The sequence below is a fragment of the Entelurus aequoreus genome, linkage group LG05, assembly GCF_033978785.1.
Source record: "Entelurus aequoreus isolate RoL-2023_Sb linkage group LG05, RoL_Eaeq_v1.1, whole genome shotgun sequence".
NCBI lineage: Eukaryota > Metazoa > Chordata > Actinopteri > Syngnathiformes > Syngnathidae > Entelurus > Entelurus aequoreus.
In genome coordinates, this window is record NC_084735.1 from 26,929,969 (window position 1) to 26,949,968 (window position 20,000).

A 20,000-nucleotide genomic window follows, 5' to 3' on the forward strand; every position below is an offset into this window, starting at 1 on the left:
GTAGTGATGAAGATCATGGTGAACTTTTAGAGGAGTTATAACGTACAGAAGCAAAACGTCTCCAAGATGAAGACATACAATCAGACTTGAATGGAGAACAAAAATAGCTACTGTACACTTTGACTTTAATCTTGTCGACTCGCTCTCTTATCAAAGGTCAGCTCATCCCTGCAACAGTTATACAACATTTAATATTCTCCAAGTTATTTTCATTCTTGACCTCATGGCCTGATAAAAAAATAGTTTCTTTCGTCACTGATTTTATTTTTCCCCTTAATAATCTACTGACTGACTCACTGCAGCTTAACCTGTAATCTTCTTGAAATCTGCCTAGCAACAAAAGCATGTATTACAATCTTGCTTTTTTTGTTTTCTATGTGACATTGCAGACTTTTACTATACCTTGATGCTGTTGCATATTAATCTCTTATTGATTCAGTATTTCCCATCGATGGGCTGAAAATGGATGGATGGATGGATGGATGGGCTCCTCAGGATGGAGAGGACACATTGGCGACATCTATAGGTGGACAGCAGAATAGTTGTTTAATACACTTGAACATACTGTGGATTTTTGTTGCTTTTTATTGGAGAAAAATATATTGAAATAAATATATAGAATAATAATAAAATATAGTGATTTTTTTAAGCTTTAACCAAGAAAATTATGCTGATTTTAATAATTTTAGCATCTTATGTTTTTGTTATAAAATTCTTAAATATTCAGAAATACTATGAATTAATTTTATTTATTTATAATTTTTTTAGTTTTTGGCATCCCTTTACTACTTTTTTCAAGTGTTATTGCAATTTTACTGTCATAAAATTAACATTGTTTAGCATAAAATTACAACATTCCTCCAACCTTTTTATTTACTTTTTTGAAATCTTACCTCTTGACCCTTTTTTTTCTGTCAAAAAAAAAAAAAAAAAAAAAATTTTTTGGCGTAAAATGATACGTAAGTCACATTTCTTTTTTTTCTCCTCGTGATATTGTGACATTACCCTGCTAAGTTTTTGTCCATGTGACCCCTTGGAAGGCTGCGTTGCATTCAAGCGACACGGCTAATGTGGGAAAAGTCAACACAACATAAATGTACAAAAGTGCATTTGCAAAAAAAAAGACTTTAATTGCTCATTTTTAATACAGACCTTGTGTTTTGTCTTTTTTTTTTTTTTTGAAAGTCATTCAGGGTAAACACATTTCTGGTGGTTGTCTTCAACATAATTAAGTAAATGCTTTTGATGCTGCCCCCTTTGCTTCTAAAGCTCCTCCCACTAACGATAAGAGCACATTCTCTCATACGCGCTTGCATATTAAGATCCTACAAACGACTCCTTAACAAATTTCTAAGCGCCACAGACTCCAAAAGCGTGGACACGGGTACGCACAAATAGATGTTTTCTTTCACACACACATTTTGTCACACAGACACACACACACACACATTCTGTGTGATATGAACGCACATCACAGCACTTGTGAAATGCTGCCTATCCATCATGGCGGTGAGTGACATGCGCCTCTGAAGTTGCTGTAAAATAAATCCCCCCCCAAGTGAAAAAAGCAACACGGCACAGTAGCTTACGTGTAATGCAAACTCACGTGGATCCCAAATAAAATACTTCAATGCGGAAATGAATCGATGCAAAGTCGTCTTGTACGTCGATATAAAAAAAGTGAGCTTGTTTTTTTGTTGTTGTTGTTGTTGTTTGTTGTTTTTTGTACATTCCCGCGACAGTCAGAAAAATAAGCAACAATCTTCTCAGGCACCTTTTGCACTGCATGGGCTCGTTTCCATGGCAACCGGCCATCAACGCTGATTGGCTGGGCACCTCTGTAGGCAGGTAACTTGTAGAGTATAGTAGGGCCACACTGAAAAGGACCAAAAAAAACACAAAATAATAATACGAGAATAAAATCAGAATTTTGCGATAAAATGAATAGTAAAAGCAACGCGCTTGTGCAATTTTATTATGATTTTTTTTCCACAGTCAGATTTTTTTACTGGGTGGAAATATTGAGTCATTGTCGTACAATTTAAAGATTTTTCTTCTCTGTCATGCTTTCTTGCTAATATCATCACTTATTGCAGGGGTTTTTCCCCCACAATTTTTGGGTATTATTAAGGCCTTTTTCTTGTTCTATGAATTAGCTATTATGCAGAAAAATCGGATTTTGTTGTTGTAATTTTTTAACCTTAATATTATGACTTTGTGCTGCGTTAACTAATATGCATGATTTTTGTACCTAATTTAAATATTTTTCTAAATCATGGCATTTTTTTAAAATTATTTTTTGACTTACTATCAAATTTTAACGATGGCTGATTATTTTTCATAAAATCCCAATTAATTTTTTTTTTCTCATAACATTGTGAGTTTTAAAATGACCATAAGAAGTGTTTAACTTAATCTTAAGATTACAACTGCTTGTAAAATGAAAATGTTTTCCCTTATTTATATTTGTCATAAAATCAGGATTTTTGTAAATGTTCTTTTCAAATTTAAATTGTAAAAATATTATTTTTGTCTTCTAAATCTAATCTTAAATTTACAACTATTTTGTGCATATTTTTCCTTCAAATTATTTGGCGAAAAACAAGGATTTAAATCTAAATTTTAATTGTAAAATTAGTATTTTTTTCCTTTCAACTTTAATCTTAAAAATACAACTATTTTCTTGTTTTTTCTTCTCACAATTTTTTTCTTTCAATGTTGGTCATAAAATCAGGACTTCAATTACAATTTTAAGTTTAAAGTTACCATTCTAACTTTAACCTTTAGACAACAACTATGTTTTTGTACAACAACAATTTCTGTCTCCCCAATATTTGTTGTAGAATCCACTTTATCTTTTATTTGAATTGTAATTGGGAAATTATAACTTTTTTCTTGTAAAACAACCATTTTTTTCTTCACAATATTTGTCATAAAATTCAAACTTTAAATTTAATTTAAATTGTGTATTATTATTAATTGTTTCCCCCTCCCATTATTTGTCGTAAAACCAAGACATTAATTTAAATTACATTTTAATGTTGAAAAAAACCCAAAACACTTTTTTTCAATATTTCTCATTAAAAACACACAACTTAAATATTTTATTTAAATTTTAACTGTAAATTTACAGCTATTTTCTTGTTCAACAAACATTTCTTTTTTCACAATGTTTGTCATAAAATCCAAGCTTTAAATTTAAGTAAACATTTTTATTATTACAACCATTTTCTTGTAAAACAAACATATTTCCCCCTCCAATTATTTGTTGTAAAACCAGGACATTAATTTAAATTACATTTTAATCTTGAAAAAAAAACAAAAAACTAAACTAACATTTTACAATTTAAACAACCTTTTTTTTTCTCAATATTTTTCATTAAAAAAACAGGACTTTAATTTTTGATTGATACACCAATTTTCTTGTTTAAAAAACATTTTTTCTTCTTCACAATGTTTGTCATGAAATCCAAACTTTAAAATTTAATTTCAATTTGAATACTAAAATATTTTTTTCTTTGAATTTTTATCGTAAAATTACAACCCTTTTTTTTTTGCAAAACAACCATTTTCTCCCCTCCCAATATTTGTCGTAAAAACAGGACATTAATTCAAATTGCATTGTAATGTTAAAAAAAACACAACTTTAATTTTCCATTTAAATTTTAACTGTAAAATTACAACTATTTTCTTGTTTAACAAACATTTTTTTCTTCACAATGTTTATCATTAAATCCAAACTTTGAATTTAATTTCAATTTGAACACAAATATTTTTTTCTTTTAACTTTTATCGTAAAATTACAACCATTTTCTTGCAAAACAACTATTTTTCCACTCGCATTATTTGTCGTAAAACTTTATTTCAACTTAAATTTTAATGTTGACAAAAAATTTTTTACCTAAATTTTACAATTAAAAGCACCATTTTTTCCAACATTTCTCATAAAATCACGACTTTAATTTAAACCTGAATACAAATTTTAACATGACCAGATTTTGGCTAAACTTAAATTTTACAATGAAAACTATTGTTTTGTTATTTTTCTTAATATTAGGACTATTTTCTTATAATCACATTTTTGGGGAAAAAATAATAAAAATCATTTATAGACTTATTACAATTTCACTCTCATATTTGCTTGTAATATTCAAAAGTCATTCTCAGTCTTTTATCCACTATATATTACAACTTTTTTCTTGTTTAACAACCATTTTTTTCTTCACAATATTTGTCATAAAATCCAAACTTTAAATTTAATTTCAATCTTCAATTGTAAAAAATATTTTTCCTTTTAACTTTTCGTAAAATTACAACCATTTTCTTGTAAAACAACCATTTCCCCCATCGCATTATTTGTTGTAAAACCGTAAAACTTTAATTTAAACTTAAATTTTAACGTTGAAAAAAAATGTTTTACCTAAATTTTACAATTAAAAGCACCATTTTTTCCACTATTTCTCCTAAAATCACGACTTTAATTTGAACCAAAATACAATTTTTAATATGACCAGATTTTGCCTAAACTTAAATTTTACAATGAAAACTATTGTTTTGTTATTTTTCTTAATATTAGGATTATTTTCTTATAATCACATTTTTTGAGGAAAAATAATAAAAAACATTTATAGAATTATTACAATTTCACTCTCATATTTGCTTGTAATATTCAAAAGTCATTCTCAGTCTTTTGTTCACTATATATTACAACTTTTTTCTTTTTTAACAACAATTTTTTTCTTCACAATATTTGTCATAAAATCCAAACTTTAAATTTAATTTCAATCTTCAATTGTAAAAATTATTTTTCCTTTTAACTTTTCGTAAAATTACAACCATTTTCTTGTAAAACCACCATTTTTCCCTTCGCATTATTTGTCGTAAAACCGAAAAACTTAAATTTCAACTTAAATTTTAATGTTGAAAAAAAAAAGATTTACCTAAATTCTACAATTAAAACCACCATTTTTTCAATATTTCTCCTAAAATCACGACTTTAATTTGAACCTAAATACATTTTTTAAAATGACCAGATTTTGCCCAAACCTAAATTTTACAATGAAAACTATTGTTTTGTTATTTTTCTTAAAATTAGGACTATTTTCATAAAATCACATTTTTTGGGGGAAAATACTACTTTTTTATATAATTATTACAATTTCACTCTCATATTTGCTTGTAATATTCAAAAGTCATTCTCAGTCTTTTATCCACTATATATTACAACTTTTTTCTTGTTTAACAACCATTTTTTTCTTCACAATATTTATCATAAAATCTAAACTTTAAATTTAATTTCAATCTTCAATTGTAAAAATTATTTTTCCTTTTAACTTTTCGTAAAATTACAACCATTTTCTTGTAAAACAACCATTTTTCCCTTCGCATTATTTGTCGTAAAACCGTAAAACTTTAATTCAACTTAAATTTTAACGTTGAAAAAAAATGTTTTACCTAAATTTTACAATTAAAAGCACCATTTTTTCCACTATTTCTCCTAAAATCACGACTTTAATTTGAACCTAAATAAAAATTTTAATATGACCAGATTTTGCCTAAACTTACATTTTACAATGAAAACTATTGTTTTGTTATTTTTCTTAATATTAGGACTATTTTCATATAATCAAATTTTTTTGGGGAAAATACTACTACTTTTTCATAGAATTATTACAATTTCACTCTCATATTTGCTTGTAATAATTGAAAGTCATTCTCATTCTTTTGTCCACTATATATTACAACTTTTTTCTTGTTTAACAACCATTTTTCTCTTCACAATATTTGTCATAAAATCCAAACTTTAAATTTAATTTCAATCTTCAATGGTAAAAAATATTTTTCCTTTTAACTTTTCGTTAAATTACAACCATTTTCTTGTAAACAACCATTTTCCCCCTCGCATTATTTGTCGTAATACCGTAAAACTTTAATTTTAACTTAAATTTTAACTTTGAAAAAAAAATGTTTTACCTAAATTTTACAATTAAAACCACCATTTTTTTTCAATATTTCTTCTTAAAACAACACTTTGATTTGAACCTAAATTAAAATTTTAACATGACCAGATTTTGCGTAAACTTACATTTTACAATGACAACTGTTGTTTTTTTTTTTTTTTTAATATTAGGACTATTTTTATATAATCACATTTTTTGGGGGAAAATAATACTACTTTTTCATAGAATTATTACAATTTCACTGTCATATTTGCTTGTAATATTCAAAATTCCTTTCTCATTCTTTTATCCACTATATATTACAACTTTTTTTGTCAACTCAGCACATGATTCACGCAGGTGTATGACGTCGTCCTCGTAATATTATTGATGTTTGTCCTTCTCAGTGTGTCCCTACAGTACTTGCTGATTGGCAGGAGTAAGACCAGGTGGTGGAGTGTGAGAAGAAAGAAGGTGCGATGGAGAGAAGGAGAAAACGAGCACTAACGCCGCTAAGTGCCATCAAAGTCTTTGTTGTGTAGAGTAGAGAAGTGAAGGCAGGAAACAGGCAGGAAGGACGAAGACGAGGTTCGCTATCCTCTAACAAAACGAAAATATCCACAGAGAGAAGGAGAGAGGAGGGAAATGGTTGTTCGAGAAAGGCCTCCTTTAAATTCCTTTCTTCTTCAAGAAGTGAGGACATTCTTCACGGTCCAGGACAAAAATTGTCGTCCATTTTGTTGAAAAGTTAAGCATCCTTAATCCACCCCAATGCTACACTTGTGTCATCAGTCGGATTGACGGCGACTTCCTCGATAGGAGTCTGCTTGTGGTCACATGATGCCTGAAATGATCATGTGACACCACGGTGTAAAGCAAACAATAAAAAAAAAAAGGCCTCTCCGACTTGTTTTCTGTTCTTTTTTTCAATCCGATCATTTTTCTTCTTGTTTGTTTTACATCTCGGCGAAGCCCTTTCGGTAAAAAAAAGGCGTGGTCCGAGTGGCGTCGCTAGGACAGGAGGGGGGCGCCAACCAGCAGCATGGCGGTCACCGTCATGAGGAGGCGGTCACGTGACGGACTGCTGCCGCTCACGCTCTTCTCCAGCTTGGGAACTTCAGGGTTGAACTCGTCTGCAAGCAGAAGAACACACTGTGTGAGTAATTAAGTGTGTAAGTAAGTGTGCAAGTAGGTGTGTAAGTGTGTGTGTAAGTAAGTGTGCAAGTGTGTGTGTAAGTGTGTAAGTAAGCAGGGAAAAGGGGGGGGGGGGGTAAAAGAGACGGATTCTAGGAGCCCATGATGGAGGGGGGCCCAGAGAGGCCCCTAATGATGATGAAATTATAATACAGAAAAAATAATGGGGGCCCGGTAAAGATTCTTTTCATGGGGCCCAAAATCCCTAGTGGCGCCCCTGTAAGTAAGTGTGTGTGTAAGTGTGTAAGTGAGTGTGTAAGTGTCTAAGTAAGTGTGTGTTTAAGTGTGTAAGTATGTATGTGAAAGTGTGTGTGTAAGTGTGCAAGTAAGTGTGGAAGTAAGTGTGGAAGTTTTGGACTGAAAGATGCGTGTACGTTGGACCTCCTCGCTAGCATGGGAATACTTCGCCGGCTACATCCAGCGGCCTTTGACGCAGCGGAGTCAAGTACCAGCGGGGACCGTCAACGGAAGACACGTAAGCGGTGTGATCGGAATCAGCAGCGGGGATGCCGAGCGGGGCTAACAACAAAGCTAAAGGCTAATCCCCACAGAACGCCGCTTCCTTCCATCCTGCTTTCAAATGTCCGCTCCCTGGAAAACAAACTGGACTACTTGAAGCTGGATTTGAATGCATGACGCGAGATGAGGGACTGCTGCGCCATAATGCTCACAGAAACGTGGTTGAAACCAATTGTTCCGGACGAGGCAGTTAGCATCGAGGGGCTAACTATGTTTCGGTCGGACAGGAGCAAATCTCTCACTGGTAAATCCAGAGGCGGTGGTGTTTGCATATACGTCAATAATAACTGGTGCAACAATGGGAAGATAGTATCACGTCACTGCTCTCCTGAACTATTAACTATAAAATGCAGGCCATTTTATTTACCCAGGGAATTCAGTGCTATGATCTTCACAGCAGTGTACATTCCTCCCAGTGCTAACACCAAAGAAGCTTTGAACGCTCCATCAATGAACTGCAAACTACACATCCAGAGGGAGTTTTCATCGTGGCAGGGGATTTTAATCAAGCTAACATGAAAACAGTTTTCCGTCATTCCCATCAATATGTGAATTTTGCAACCAGGGGTGGAAGCAGATTGGACTTGGTGTATAGTAATATTAAACAGGCGTATAAAGCTGCACCACGCCCCCACCTCGGCTCCTCAGACCATCTATCTGTGATGCTAATTCCTGCATACAAGCCCCTGCTGATCAGGAAGCCAGCTACAGTGAAGCAGGTGAGGACCTGGCCAGAGGGAGCAATGTCAGCATTACAAGACTGCTTCGAAACCACAGACTGGGACATGTTCAAAGCAGCCGCCACCGAAAATCACCACACATGTGTGGAGGAGTATGCAGAGTCTGTGTCCGCATACATTCAGAAATGCATGGAGAATGTCAGTGTGATCAAGAACATCCCCACACGGGCCAACGAGAAACCCTGGATGAACAGTGAGGTACGTGCAATGCTGAAGGCTCGGAACAAGGCTTTCAAGTCTGGCGACATGGTGGCATTAAAATCAGCCAGAGCTAACCTGAACCGTGCCATTAAGGTTGCAAATCGTGCTCACAGTCAGAAAGTGCAGGACTTCTCCGAAAACTCTACAAACACTAGATGAATGTGGCAGGGCATACAGGTCATCACAGACTATAAAGCTGCCCCCTGTCCCTGTGACAACAGTATCAGCTTCCTAGATGACCTTAACAACTACTTTGCAAGGTTTGAGGCATTTAACACCACTCCGGCGAGAAAATCCATCCCTCGCCCTGATGAGCAGCCGCTCAACCTGGATATAGCGGATGTCCGGAAAACCCTGAGGAGAGTGAACCCCCGGAAAGCACCAGGACCTGATGACATTCCGGGCAAGGTGCTTAAGGGATGTGCAGACCAGCTGGCTGGGGTTCTCACAGACATCTTCAACATCTCGCTGACCCAGGCTGTGGTACCATCATGTTTTAAGACGGCCACAATCATTGCAGTGCCAAAACAACCCACAATCTCCTCCCTCAATGATTACCGCCCCGTTGCACTCACCTCCATCATAATGAAGTGCTTCGAGAGGCTGGTAAAGGAATATATTGTCTCCAGACTCCCACCCACATTCGACCCATACCAGTTTGCTTATCGCCCTAACCGCTCCACAGAGGACGCCAACTCCTCTGCACTCCACCTGAGTTTAGAACATCTGGAAGGAAAAGACACACACGTGCGGATGTTGTTCCTGGACTTCAGCTCAGCATTCAACACCATCATCCCGCAGCACTTGGTGAGCAAACTGGCCCCCCTTGGATTCAGTACCCCCCTTTGCAACTGGCTGCTTGACTTCCTCACAGCCAGACCCCAGTCTGTGAGAGTGGGCAACAACACCTCCAGTGCCATCTCCCTGAGCACCGGCTCCCCCCAGGGCTGCGTCCTGAGTCTGCTGCTGTTCACGTTGATGACCCATGACTGCTGCGCCAGGTCCACTACCAACCACATTGTGAAGTATGCGGACAACACAACAGTAGTGGGCCTCATCCGTGACAACAATGACATGGACTACAGGGAGGAGGTGAAACATCTGGTTGACTGGTGCAGAAACAACAACCTGGTCCTGAATGTCGACAAGACCAAGGAGATCATTGTCGACTTCAGGAAGCACCAGTCCAGCCACGCTCCACTCTACATCAACGGCACAGCGGTGGAGATAGTAAGCAGCACCAAGTTCCTGGGGGTGCAGATAACTGACAATATAACCTGGTCCCTACCCACCGGGTAGGGACCAGCGCACTCACTTTTTGCGTCGGATGAAAAGAGCACAGCTCCCTCCCCCCATTCTCACCACGTTCTACAGAGGCACTATAGAAAGCCTACTACCAAAAGCATCTCTGTCTGGACTGGAGAATGTAGTGCCTCAGAGTGGAAGTCTCTCCAGAGAGTGGTGAGGACGGCGGAAAAGCTCATCAGGACTCCTCTTCCTCCTATCCAGGAGATCGCAAAAAGCCGCTGCCTGACCAGGGCTCAGAAAATCTGCAAAGACTCCTCCCACCCCCACCAAGGACTGTTTTCACTGCTGGACTCTAGAAAGAGGTTCCGCAGCCTCCGAAGCAGAACCTCCAGGTTCTGTAACAGCTTCTTCCCTCAGGCCGTAAGACTCTTGAACGCATCATAATTAAATTATCCCCTCAACTCCCTCCAAAATGGATTAACTCGCTGGAATAAAAAAGACAATATAACATACATCCATAAACGTAGACGCATGTGAGAAAGTGCAATATATTTATCTGTACAGTAATCTATTTATTTATTTATTTATTTATTTATTTATTTATATATAATTAAATATATATTTATTTATTATATATATATATATATTTATATATTATTTATATATATTTATTTATTTATATATGCACCTTATTGCTTTTTTTTTTATCCTGCACTACCATGAGCTTATGTAACGAAATGTCGTTCTTATCTGTGCTGTAAAGTTCAAATTTGAATGACAATAAAAAGGAAGTCTAAGTCTAAGTCTAAGCCTAATTGTGGAAGTAAGTGTGTAAGTAAGTGTGTAAGTGTGTAAGTCAGTGTGTGAGTGTGTGTGTAAGTGTGTAAGTAAGTGTGTGTGTAAGTGTGTAACTAAGTGTGGAAGTGTGTAAGTAAGTGTGTAAGTATGTGTGTGTAAGTGTATGTGTGGAAGTGTGTAAGTATGTACGTGTGTAATTATGTGTGTGTAAGTGTTTAAGTATGTATATATATATATATATATATATATATATATATATATATATATATATACACTAGAGATGCGCGGATAGGCAATTATTTCATCTGCAACCGCATCACAAATGTCATCATCCACCCGAACTAACATTTTATCAAAACCACAACCACCCGCCACTCACCCGTTGTTATATATCTAATATAGACGATGCAAGGCATTCCTGTTAAAGAAAGGAGACTGATCCAATGCAGCAGAGACATTCAATGCGTGCCACGCATTAATATCTCTTGGTCACGCAATAGAGGCTATTATTTATCATTATTATAATATTATTGTCATTTCCATTAAGAAAGTGTTGACTATTATTATTTTTTTCCCCTGGTCTTTAGTATTCCCTTTTTAGTTTGTCGCGTACCACGTTTGCAGCCGGCGTTGCCATCTTTTTATTTTTTTCTTCTTCTCCTGTTGTGTTGTGGTGTGCTGTGTCACGCCAAATTTCTTCCCCCTACAAAAACCTTCCTGCCCCCCCGCCCCCCCATTTACTTCCGTGGTCATGTTTCCTCTTACGTCATTGACAGCGATCGACAGCACTTCGGCTTTGACTGCCCGTCGCTGGAAGGATACTTCGTCTTTGACAGCTGCTGGAATCTGAAGAAATCGATTATTGTTTTTTTTGTACAGGCGCGAAACAGGACAGGCGCGAAACAGGACAGTCGCGTGCGGGTTAAGGACCCCCGGCAACTTTGTGACTTTATTGGACGCAGCCCCGGAAGTAAATGGGGGCGAAGGTTTTTGTAGGGGGGAAGAAATTTGGCGTGACAGCTGCAGCAGTGCCTGATGAATAATTGCCTGTTTCAAAGAGTGCTGCTCGTTTTTCGTATGTGGGTAACAACATTTAACTATGTATTTTTTTTTTTCTGAATTGGTTCAACCGCCACCCGCCCGAATCTATTTAAAATCTATTTTTTTCGTCATGCATCCGCCCGACCCGCGGATTATCCGCGGTTGTGTCCGCAAACCGCGCATCTCTAATATACACACACACACACATACGTATATAGTGTTATTTTACTACAATAGGGACTTTTGTCGAGGCGAGAACCAATTATTCATGTTTCTTACATTGCTTCTTATGGAGAAGTAGACTTCACTATACAAACTTTTTGTTTGACAAACCATGTTCATGAACCAATTAAGTTCGTAAATCGAGGTTCCACTGCACTTTTTCTTGCACTATTAAGAATGTTTTGCTTCAAAATCTTTTTTTTCTTCTTCTCATATTACTTATAGTATGTTTTTTTTTCCTATAAATAAGATCACACTATTATCCCTTTTTACTTGCAAAACATTGCAACTTTTTATTCGGAAATATATGGATTTTTTGTCATGCTGTGAGTGAGGGCAACAAAGCCCAGCAACATTATGAATTCATCACTGTGATGCATGCAAATATGAGGAGGAGACATGATGCAATTATCAACAAAGCAGCAATTACCATCATTGGCTTGATGTAATAGAATGGAAATGAAACAACCATCTTTTCATACTAATGATGTTTTCTTGCTGCAGGGCTTTCAATCACAGCAAATTAGCGCTGCATCGCCATTGATTAGACACAACAAGAACATTAGCCCGAGGAGAGGGAAACATGGCCAAAGAGCTGCGGGGAGAAACCAGGCTTCCAGTAATTTGCTAAAAAGTAGACGAGGATTCGTCGGTACTTGCGGAACGCTTCACGGTGCGCGGAGAGACGGATCATGTATCAGTACTGGGCCCAAACACTTCTTTGAATAGCAATCGTCGCTCTTTCAAGAACCGTATCCAACATCATGACAACACACACCGGGGGAAGAATAAAAAATATGTCATTTTACATGAATAAAGCTGTAAAATGTATACAATAAAACATATATTACTACAATATATACGATAGTGATATCTCAAGTGTAATATGACACGTCGTATTACAATACCGCGAAGTACTTTATCCCTAAACCAGCATCAAAGACGATGATACTGCTTTAGGTCTTAAAGTGTTGTAAAAAAATAAAATAAAACATGATGTATCGTGTCGTTATCGCTGTCACGATACAGTATCCTCTGCAGCAAATGTTAAGATTGCATTTTTTTATTTTTTTTCTTGGGACGAGCAGTAAAACACTATTGTGCTGTATCGCTATTTGTCATGGTACAGTATCAAACGCACGTTGTATTCCGTTACTATTACTGTACAGTACAATATATTCAGATATAATTGTTATTCAAATATAGTGTATTGTTATCACTCACAGTACAGTATCATTATACCACTATATATAAAAAAAAAATCAATATTGCGATGTGTTGTATCTTTATCACTGATATTGCAGTATCATTAAACCACCAGCAAATATCATTACTGTGATGTATTGTATTGATATCACCGAAAGTACAGTATCATTAAACCACTAGCAAATATCAATATTATGTTGTGATGCATCATATTGTATCACTCAAAGAAAAGTATCATAGCCCTTCAGCAAACATCGATATTTTAATATATTGTATCAGTTTATCTCCCAGTACAGTTATACCAGACCCCTGGCAAATATCGATACTATGATGTATCGTTATCATTAAAAGGACACTATTGTTATCCACCACTTGCAAATATTAATCCATCCATTTTCTACCGCTTGTCCCTTTCGGGGTGGCAGGGGGTGCTGGAGCCTATCTTAGCTGCATTCGGGCGGAAGGCGGGGTACACCCTGGACAAGTCGCCTCCTCATCGCAGGATGCAATGTATTGTATCGTTATGACTTCATGTAGAATAATATTACACATCGTTGCCACTGAAATACAATATCACCACTAACAACTATCGATATGACAGAGTTTTCTATCGGTATCGCTCACAGCAGTATTATTAGACTTTTAAATAGTAGCGATATTGCTTGTATTGTATCGTCATCCGTCAAATTATGGTATCGTTAGACTTTAAGAATTGTATTATTATCATCTCAATACCGTGTTGTTATACACACCACTAGTACATATCGATATTATCATTCAAAGTACAGAAATGTTAGTAAATAATCGCAGGGTATTGTACCGGTATCGTTCACTGTATCGTGACACCAGTAGCAAATGATCAATATCGTGATGTATTGTATTGGTATCACTCGCGCATTACTGTATCATTACACTTTTATATAGACACAATATCGCAATGTATTGTCGCAGAGTACAGTATCGTTACCACAGCAAATATCAATATCGTTACTTTTTCCTGGCACTGTATCATTAGATCACTAGCAATAAACCACACTGTTATTAATCATGGTAAAGTATCAACATTAGTATAGTAATACTATCAGTATCAGTAGACCTTTAGCTAATATCATTATTTAGATATAGCTTATTGATATCGCTCACAGCACTAGCAACTACGATATCGTAATGTATCGTGTGCGTTCTTTCTGGGTTGTTTCTGATCAGCCAGTGTTGCTCCTTGATCCCCCACACCCCCATTTGTTATCTTTGGCGGCGTAGTGCGAGGATGCCGGCGTGGTGTGTCATCGCCACACAAAGACGGTCACTTTGACGTCAGCGTGAGTTATAAAACAGAACAAGCCTCAACGTTGGACGAGAAGACAACATTCCACATCTGTCAGAGCTCACCCCGTATCATCTCGGTCACACTCCCTGCCTTACACAAGCTGTATCAACTTGGTGGCATTGGCACTAAATGCACAATGCAATACAACGATATCGCACATTGCTGCATCGATACTTGCTGCCGCGGTGTACCAACACTGTACTGTGAGCAATAATGATATGATGCATTGTTGTATCAATATTTCCTGGTGGTGTAACGATACGGTACTGCATACATTGTAATATGTGTTGATACTGTACTGTGACGGATAACATGAAACATCACTTATTGCTAATGGTGTAAGCGATGAAAATACGAAACTTTAAAATATCAATATTTACAATGACAATACCTAACATGCAGTGGCGTGCGGTGAGGTTAATGTCTGGTGAGGCACGACTGCATCATCACAGTCAGATTTACAAACATATGAACCTGCAGTGCAGGTGTACCTAATGTTGTGTCCCTGCGGTCGTTCGCGGCTCCTGCAGCGCGAGCATTGTTGTTTTTGCACTTTTTGGCTTCTTGTGAAGTGACATTTTTTGGGTGGATTCGGTCTTGCACGTGGAGGGTTTGGGTGTGGGCTTTGGTTGGTGTGGCCGCGGCGCTCCCGTCGGGGGTGCATTCTGCGGCGGAGGTGCTTGGCACCAGGAGGCGGGGTTATGAGACGAGCCTCCAGTTTTATGATCGCTCAGCACAACAAATACGTTACACACATACAGATGTTGACAAAATACACTGTACATTATATACCTCAGCTAACTAAACTATGGAAATGTATAATATAATTCATATAGCAATACGGTCTCACTGCACAGCAGGCCAGCAGTTAGCCGAGTCATTGCGCACAATCCATGTTGAGGCACAAATCAGTGACGTGCCTCAACTGGCTGCTGATCACCGCACCGTTTCTTCCCAGTATTTGAACGGCAAATGTGAAAATAAAAATAAAAATAATCTAAAACTGGTGAAGTTAAATGGAAAATAACTTTAGTATTATCACTGGATACATATAACAATTTACATATATTTTTTTTCTTTTTACTTTTTTTTTCTTTCCATGATGGCAGGTGAGGCCGTGCCTCCCCTGCCTCTAGTGACGGCACGCCACTGCTAACATGACAATACCTAACATTACAATATCGATATTTACCTTTAACAATAAAATAACGGTAATTGCTGGGGCCGTATTGATACTGTACCAATAGTGATAACATTACAATACTTGGTGTAATGATACTGTAGTGTAACCAATTGCAAATATTTTACATTGAACTATTGATAGTTAATGCTGGGGTGACAATACGATACATTGTGATATCGCTACTTGCTGGTGATGTATGTACTTCTCAATATCGATATTTACTTTTAACAATAAAGTAACGGTAATTGCTGGGGCTGTATTGATACTGTACCAATAGTGATACCGTTACAATACTTGGTGTAATGATCCTGTAGTGTAACCGATTGCAAATATTTTACATTGAACTAACGATAGTTAATGCTGGGATGACAATACGATACATTGTGATATCGCTACTTGCTGGTGATGTATTGATAATGTACTTGGAGCAATAACGTTACGATACTTTTCATTATCAATATTTGCTATTGGTATATATACTATAGCAGGGGTGGGCAATACATTTTTACCAGGGGCCGCATGAGCAACCCGAGCACAGCTGGAGGGCCACATTGACAATATTTCAATAAAATTTTGCTCAATATTATTTTTGATATATACCGTAAGATAAATAATAATAATAATAATAATAATAATAACAATACTTTCATTTAACCTAACTTAACTTTATACCAAAAGCACTGCTTTGGAAATCATTTGTACCCCTTTCAGAGATCACATTTAGTTCTCCTTAAACATCCTCATGTTGCACAATGAAATGTAAGCATAGGATGAAGTGTGCATTCCTGTAACTTTCTTTAGTAACAGCATTCCATGATTAATATAAATAAATTAACATTAATAATAAATGACAGTAGAATAAGCACACGTATGACTGAGGAGTCATAGTGTAACTTTGTGTGGTGTTTGAGTTGTCCGACTTTTTGTGTGGCCATAAACGCACCAGCAGTTTAGGGGTATGCGTGTTGGTGACAGATGACAAGTTGGTTTTGGCCTGGTTTGTACGGCAGAAAATGACTAGTTTTTCGAGATAGAAGTGTTTTACTCATGTTTTTGGTGTGGTTATGGCCGAATATAAACAGTTTTGCTCAATAAAGTGATCGATATAATTCCTGGCCTCGAAGCATCTCGATAGACGTTACAATAATTGAACGGTGTTCAATTGAACAGTGTTGACAAACACCATTAGGGCCGCTTGTTGTCACTGTCACTCAGAGTTGCATTGCAAAATTACACAGAATAAATGTGTTTATTTTGTTTAGAATTCAGATGGGATTTGATTTGGTGCGCGGCATATATTTGCTGTGCGCAGAGGACGCTTGAGTAGTGCGCAATTGCGCAGGCGCGCACCTTAGAGGGAACGTTGCTTGGCAGTCCATGTCTTGTTGGAAACACGCCATTCGTCATCAACTTTTCTCTTTTTAGCGTCTCGGGTGTAAGCCGTGCATCACTTGTCGCTGTGCACCTTCACTCACAGCAGTGTTTCCCACACATTCATTTATTTGTGGCGGCCCGCCACGAAATAATTAAGGCCGGCACAATTGTTTTTATTTTTTATTTTTATTTTTTTTAAATTGATTTATTTATTTACTTTTTTTTTTTTGTCCTGTCCAGCTTCTCAGACAAATCATATAGTTGATGTAGATGCCCATATCGGCTGTTCAGATTTACTTTACAAAAGAGAAGTGTAGGATCAAGATTTTGGGAGCTCTTTGTTCAGTGGATCAGATGTTTGTTTGATGAAGCTCTGTGTCTATCTACCACCACTACTGTTTTCTGTTTATTTGTTACTGACTGTGGCAGGACACCTCTGCCTCTGTTTCACTTTATGTTGCTGGTAAATAATATGGTTGTAGTAGTACGCTAAAGTAAAATTATTTAGTATGCACTAATTAAAGGGGCAGAGCTTTAAGAGACATTTTAGCTTTTATATTTTTATAAGATATATTTTTTGTAGGAACCACAATTAATAAATATATTTCAGTGAATAACTTATTGTTCAAATCTGTATTTAAATATGTACATAAAGTGTTGTAATTATATTGTAAAATGGATGGATGGATGAATGGATGGACGTTTAAAACAAAACTGTTATTATTAATTAGTAAGTATAAATTTTTTGAGCCTTTTTAGAGAAAATCATATCATTGTAGTAAATAATGCAAATTACCCGATGATGTCATGGTGACCACGCCCATAGCCACGCCCCCACCGCCACAGGTATCTTGGCAGTTTATGGGAAACACTGCACAGGTTACACACGGACATATGCCCATTAATAACACTTTTCAAAATAAAAGCAGCACAGTTCTATTGCGCGCACGACATAGATGTTTTTTCAACTTTATTTTGTCATTTGTGACTGCAGCTGTTCACATTCACTCACAATCACGCACGCGCATACGTCCACCTGGAAGTAATACAAATAACGCTTTTCAAAACAAAAGCAGCACCGTTGTATTGCACACTCGACATACATACTTTTTAAAATTTATTTTGTAATTTATGATTGGCCTCACGCGGGCCTCAGAATGCCCAGGTCTGGCATATGGTGACATTCCAACAATATTGATATTTGCATGTGGTGTAACGCTACATAACCGGTACGATACAGAGCAACATCCATATTTGATAATGGGCATGGTACATGGCAATATTGCTATTAGGTGCAATACATGGTCGTATCGCTATTTAAGAGTCTAGCCTCGTACGTTGAGACATAACAACAATGACATTATCGTGAAAAAAGATGGCCTTGGGTGTGGTGAGGAGAAAAGTGGATTGTAACAAAGTGACACCCACGCTGCTTCAGCCCTGAGGAGCACAGACAGGATTGACGAATGTGTCTCATATGTTCTGACTTGTCCTCCTTTCTCTTCTTCAATGCAGTGGCCTACATTAAGCACACGTTTGATTGCGAGCGCTTCGGACCAACCGTCATTCCCAGCGAGGGAATGTTGACCTTTTTGTTTTCATGTGATAAAAAAAAACAGCAAAAACCTCAGGCCGCTTTTGCACTCATTTGACCTTTTCGTCGCTTTTCCAACGGTGCACTTTCAAGCAGGCGGCAGCTCGCCATGTTGGACGTGAAGTAGCAGAAGCCAGACACTCTTCTTTTTCTTTGCATATGAATGAGTGATCCTCTTATTGCAGCCTGCTGACTTACACAAATATGCAGAAGGAATCCAGACATAGAGCGTCACCGTGCTGCGCTGGTTTGCACAATCGCCTTTTTTTTGGTCTAAAGACGTAATCTGGGTTCTCCCAGAATCTACAAACATCCACTGTAGGCCCAGGCTGGATCCTCACTCTCTGCATTGGACAAATCATTTTTTATCACATTAATTTAATGCAATTATTCCAAAATGTCGCAACATTACAACAAAAAATTATTATACAAATAAAAAATAATGTTGTTATATGTACATATGTATATATACACTACCGTTCAAAAGTTTGGGGTCACCCAAACAATTTTGTGGAATAGCCTTCATTTCTAAGAACAAGAATAGACTGTCGAGTTTCAGATGAAAGTTCTCCTTTTGTGTCCATTTTGAGCGTTTAATTGACCCCAAAAATGTGATGCTCCAGAAACTCAATCTGCTCAAAGGAAGGTCAGTTTTGTAGCTTCTGTAACGAGCTAAACTGTTTTCAGATGTGTGAACATGATTGCACAAGGGTTTTCTAATCATCAATTAGCCTTCTGAGCCAATGAGCAAACACATTGTACCATTAGAACACTGGAGTGATAGTTGCTGGAAATGGGCCTCTATACACCTATGTAGATATTGCACCAAAAACCAGACATTTGCAGCTAGAATAGTCATTTACCACATTAGCAATGTATAGAGTGCATTTCTTTAAAGTTAAGACTAGTTTAAAGTTATCTTCATTGAAAAGTACAGTGCTTTTCCTTAAAAAATAAGACCATTTCAATGTGACCCCAAACTTTTGAACGGTAGTGTGTATATATATATATATATATATATATATATATATATATATATATATATATATATATATATATATATATATATATATATATATATATATATATATATATATATATATATATATATATATATATGTATATATATATATATACATATATATATATATATATACATATATATATATATATATATATACATATATATATATATATATACATACATATATATATATATATATACATACATACATACAAACATACATACATATATATATATATATATATATATATATATATATATATATATATATATATATATATATATATATATATATATATATATATATATATATATATATATATATATATATATATATATATATATATATATATATATATATAGTCGTTAGGTCAGGAAAAAACACGTAGG

General features: G+C 36.2%; 1 protein-coding gene across 1 annotated transcript in view; it reads right to left on the reverse strand.

Moving 5' to 3' along the window:
* Positions 1-1,089: 1,089 nt before the first annotated feature.
* efna3a (ephrin-A3a) overlaps positions 1,090-20,000 on the reverse strand; it is a 233,023-nt gene continuing 214,112 nt past the window's right edge. Inside the window, exon 5 of the mRNA XM_062047551.1 lies at positions 1,090-7,072. Coding sequence (XP_061903535.1) covers positions 6,951-7,072 — 122 coding nt within the window. The 3' untranslated portion in view covers positions 1,090-6,950. The remainder of the gene's footprint in view (positions 7,073-20,000) is intronic.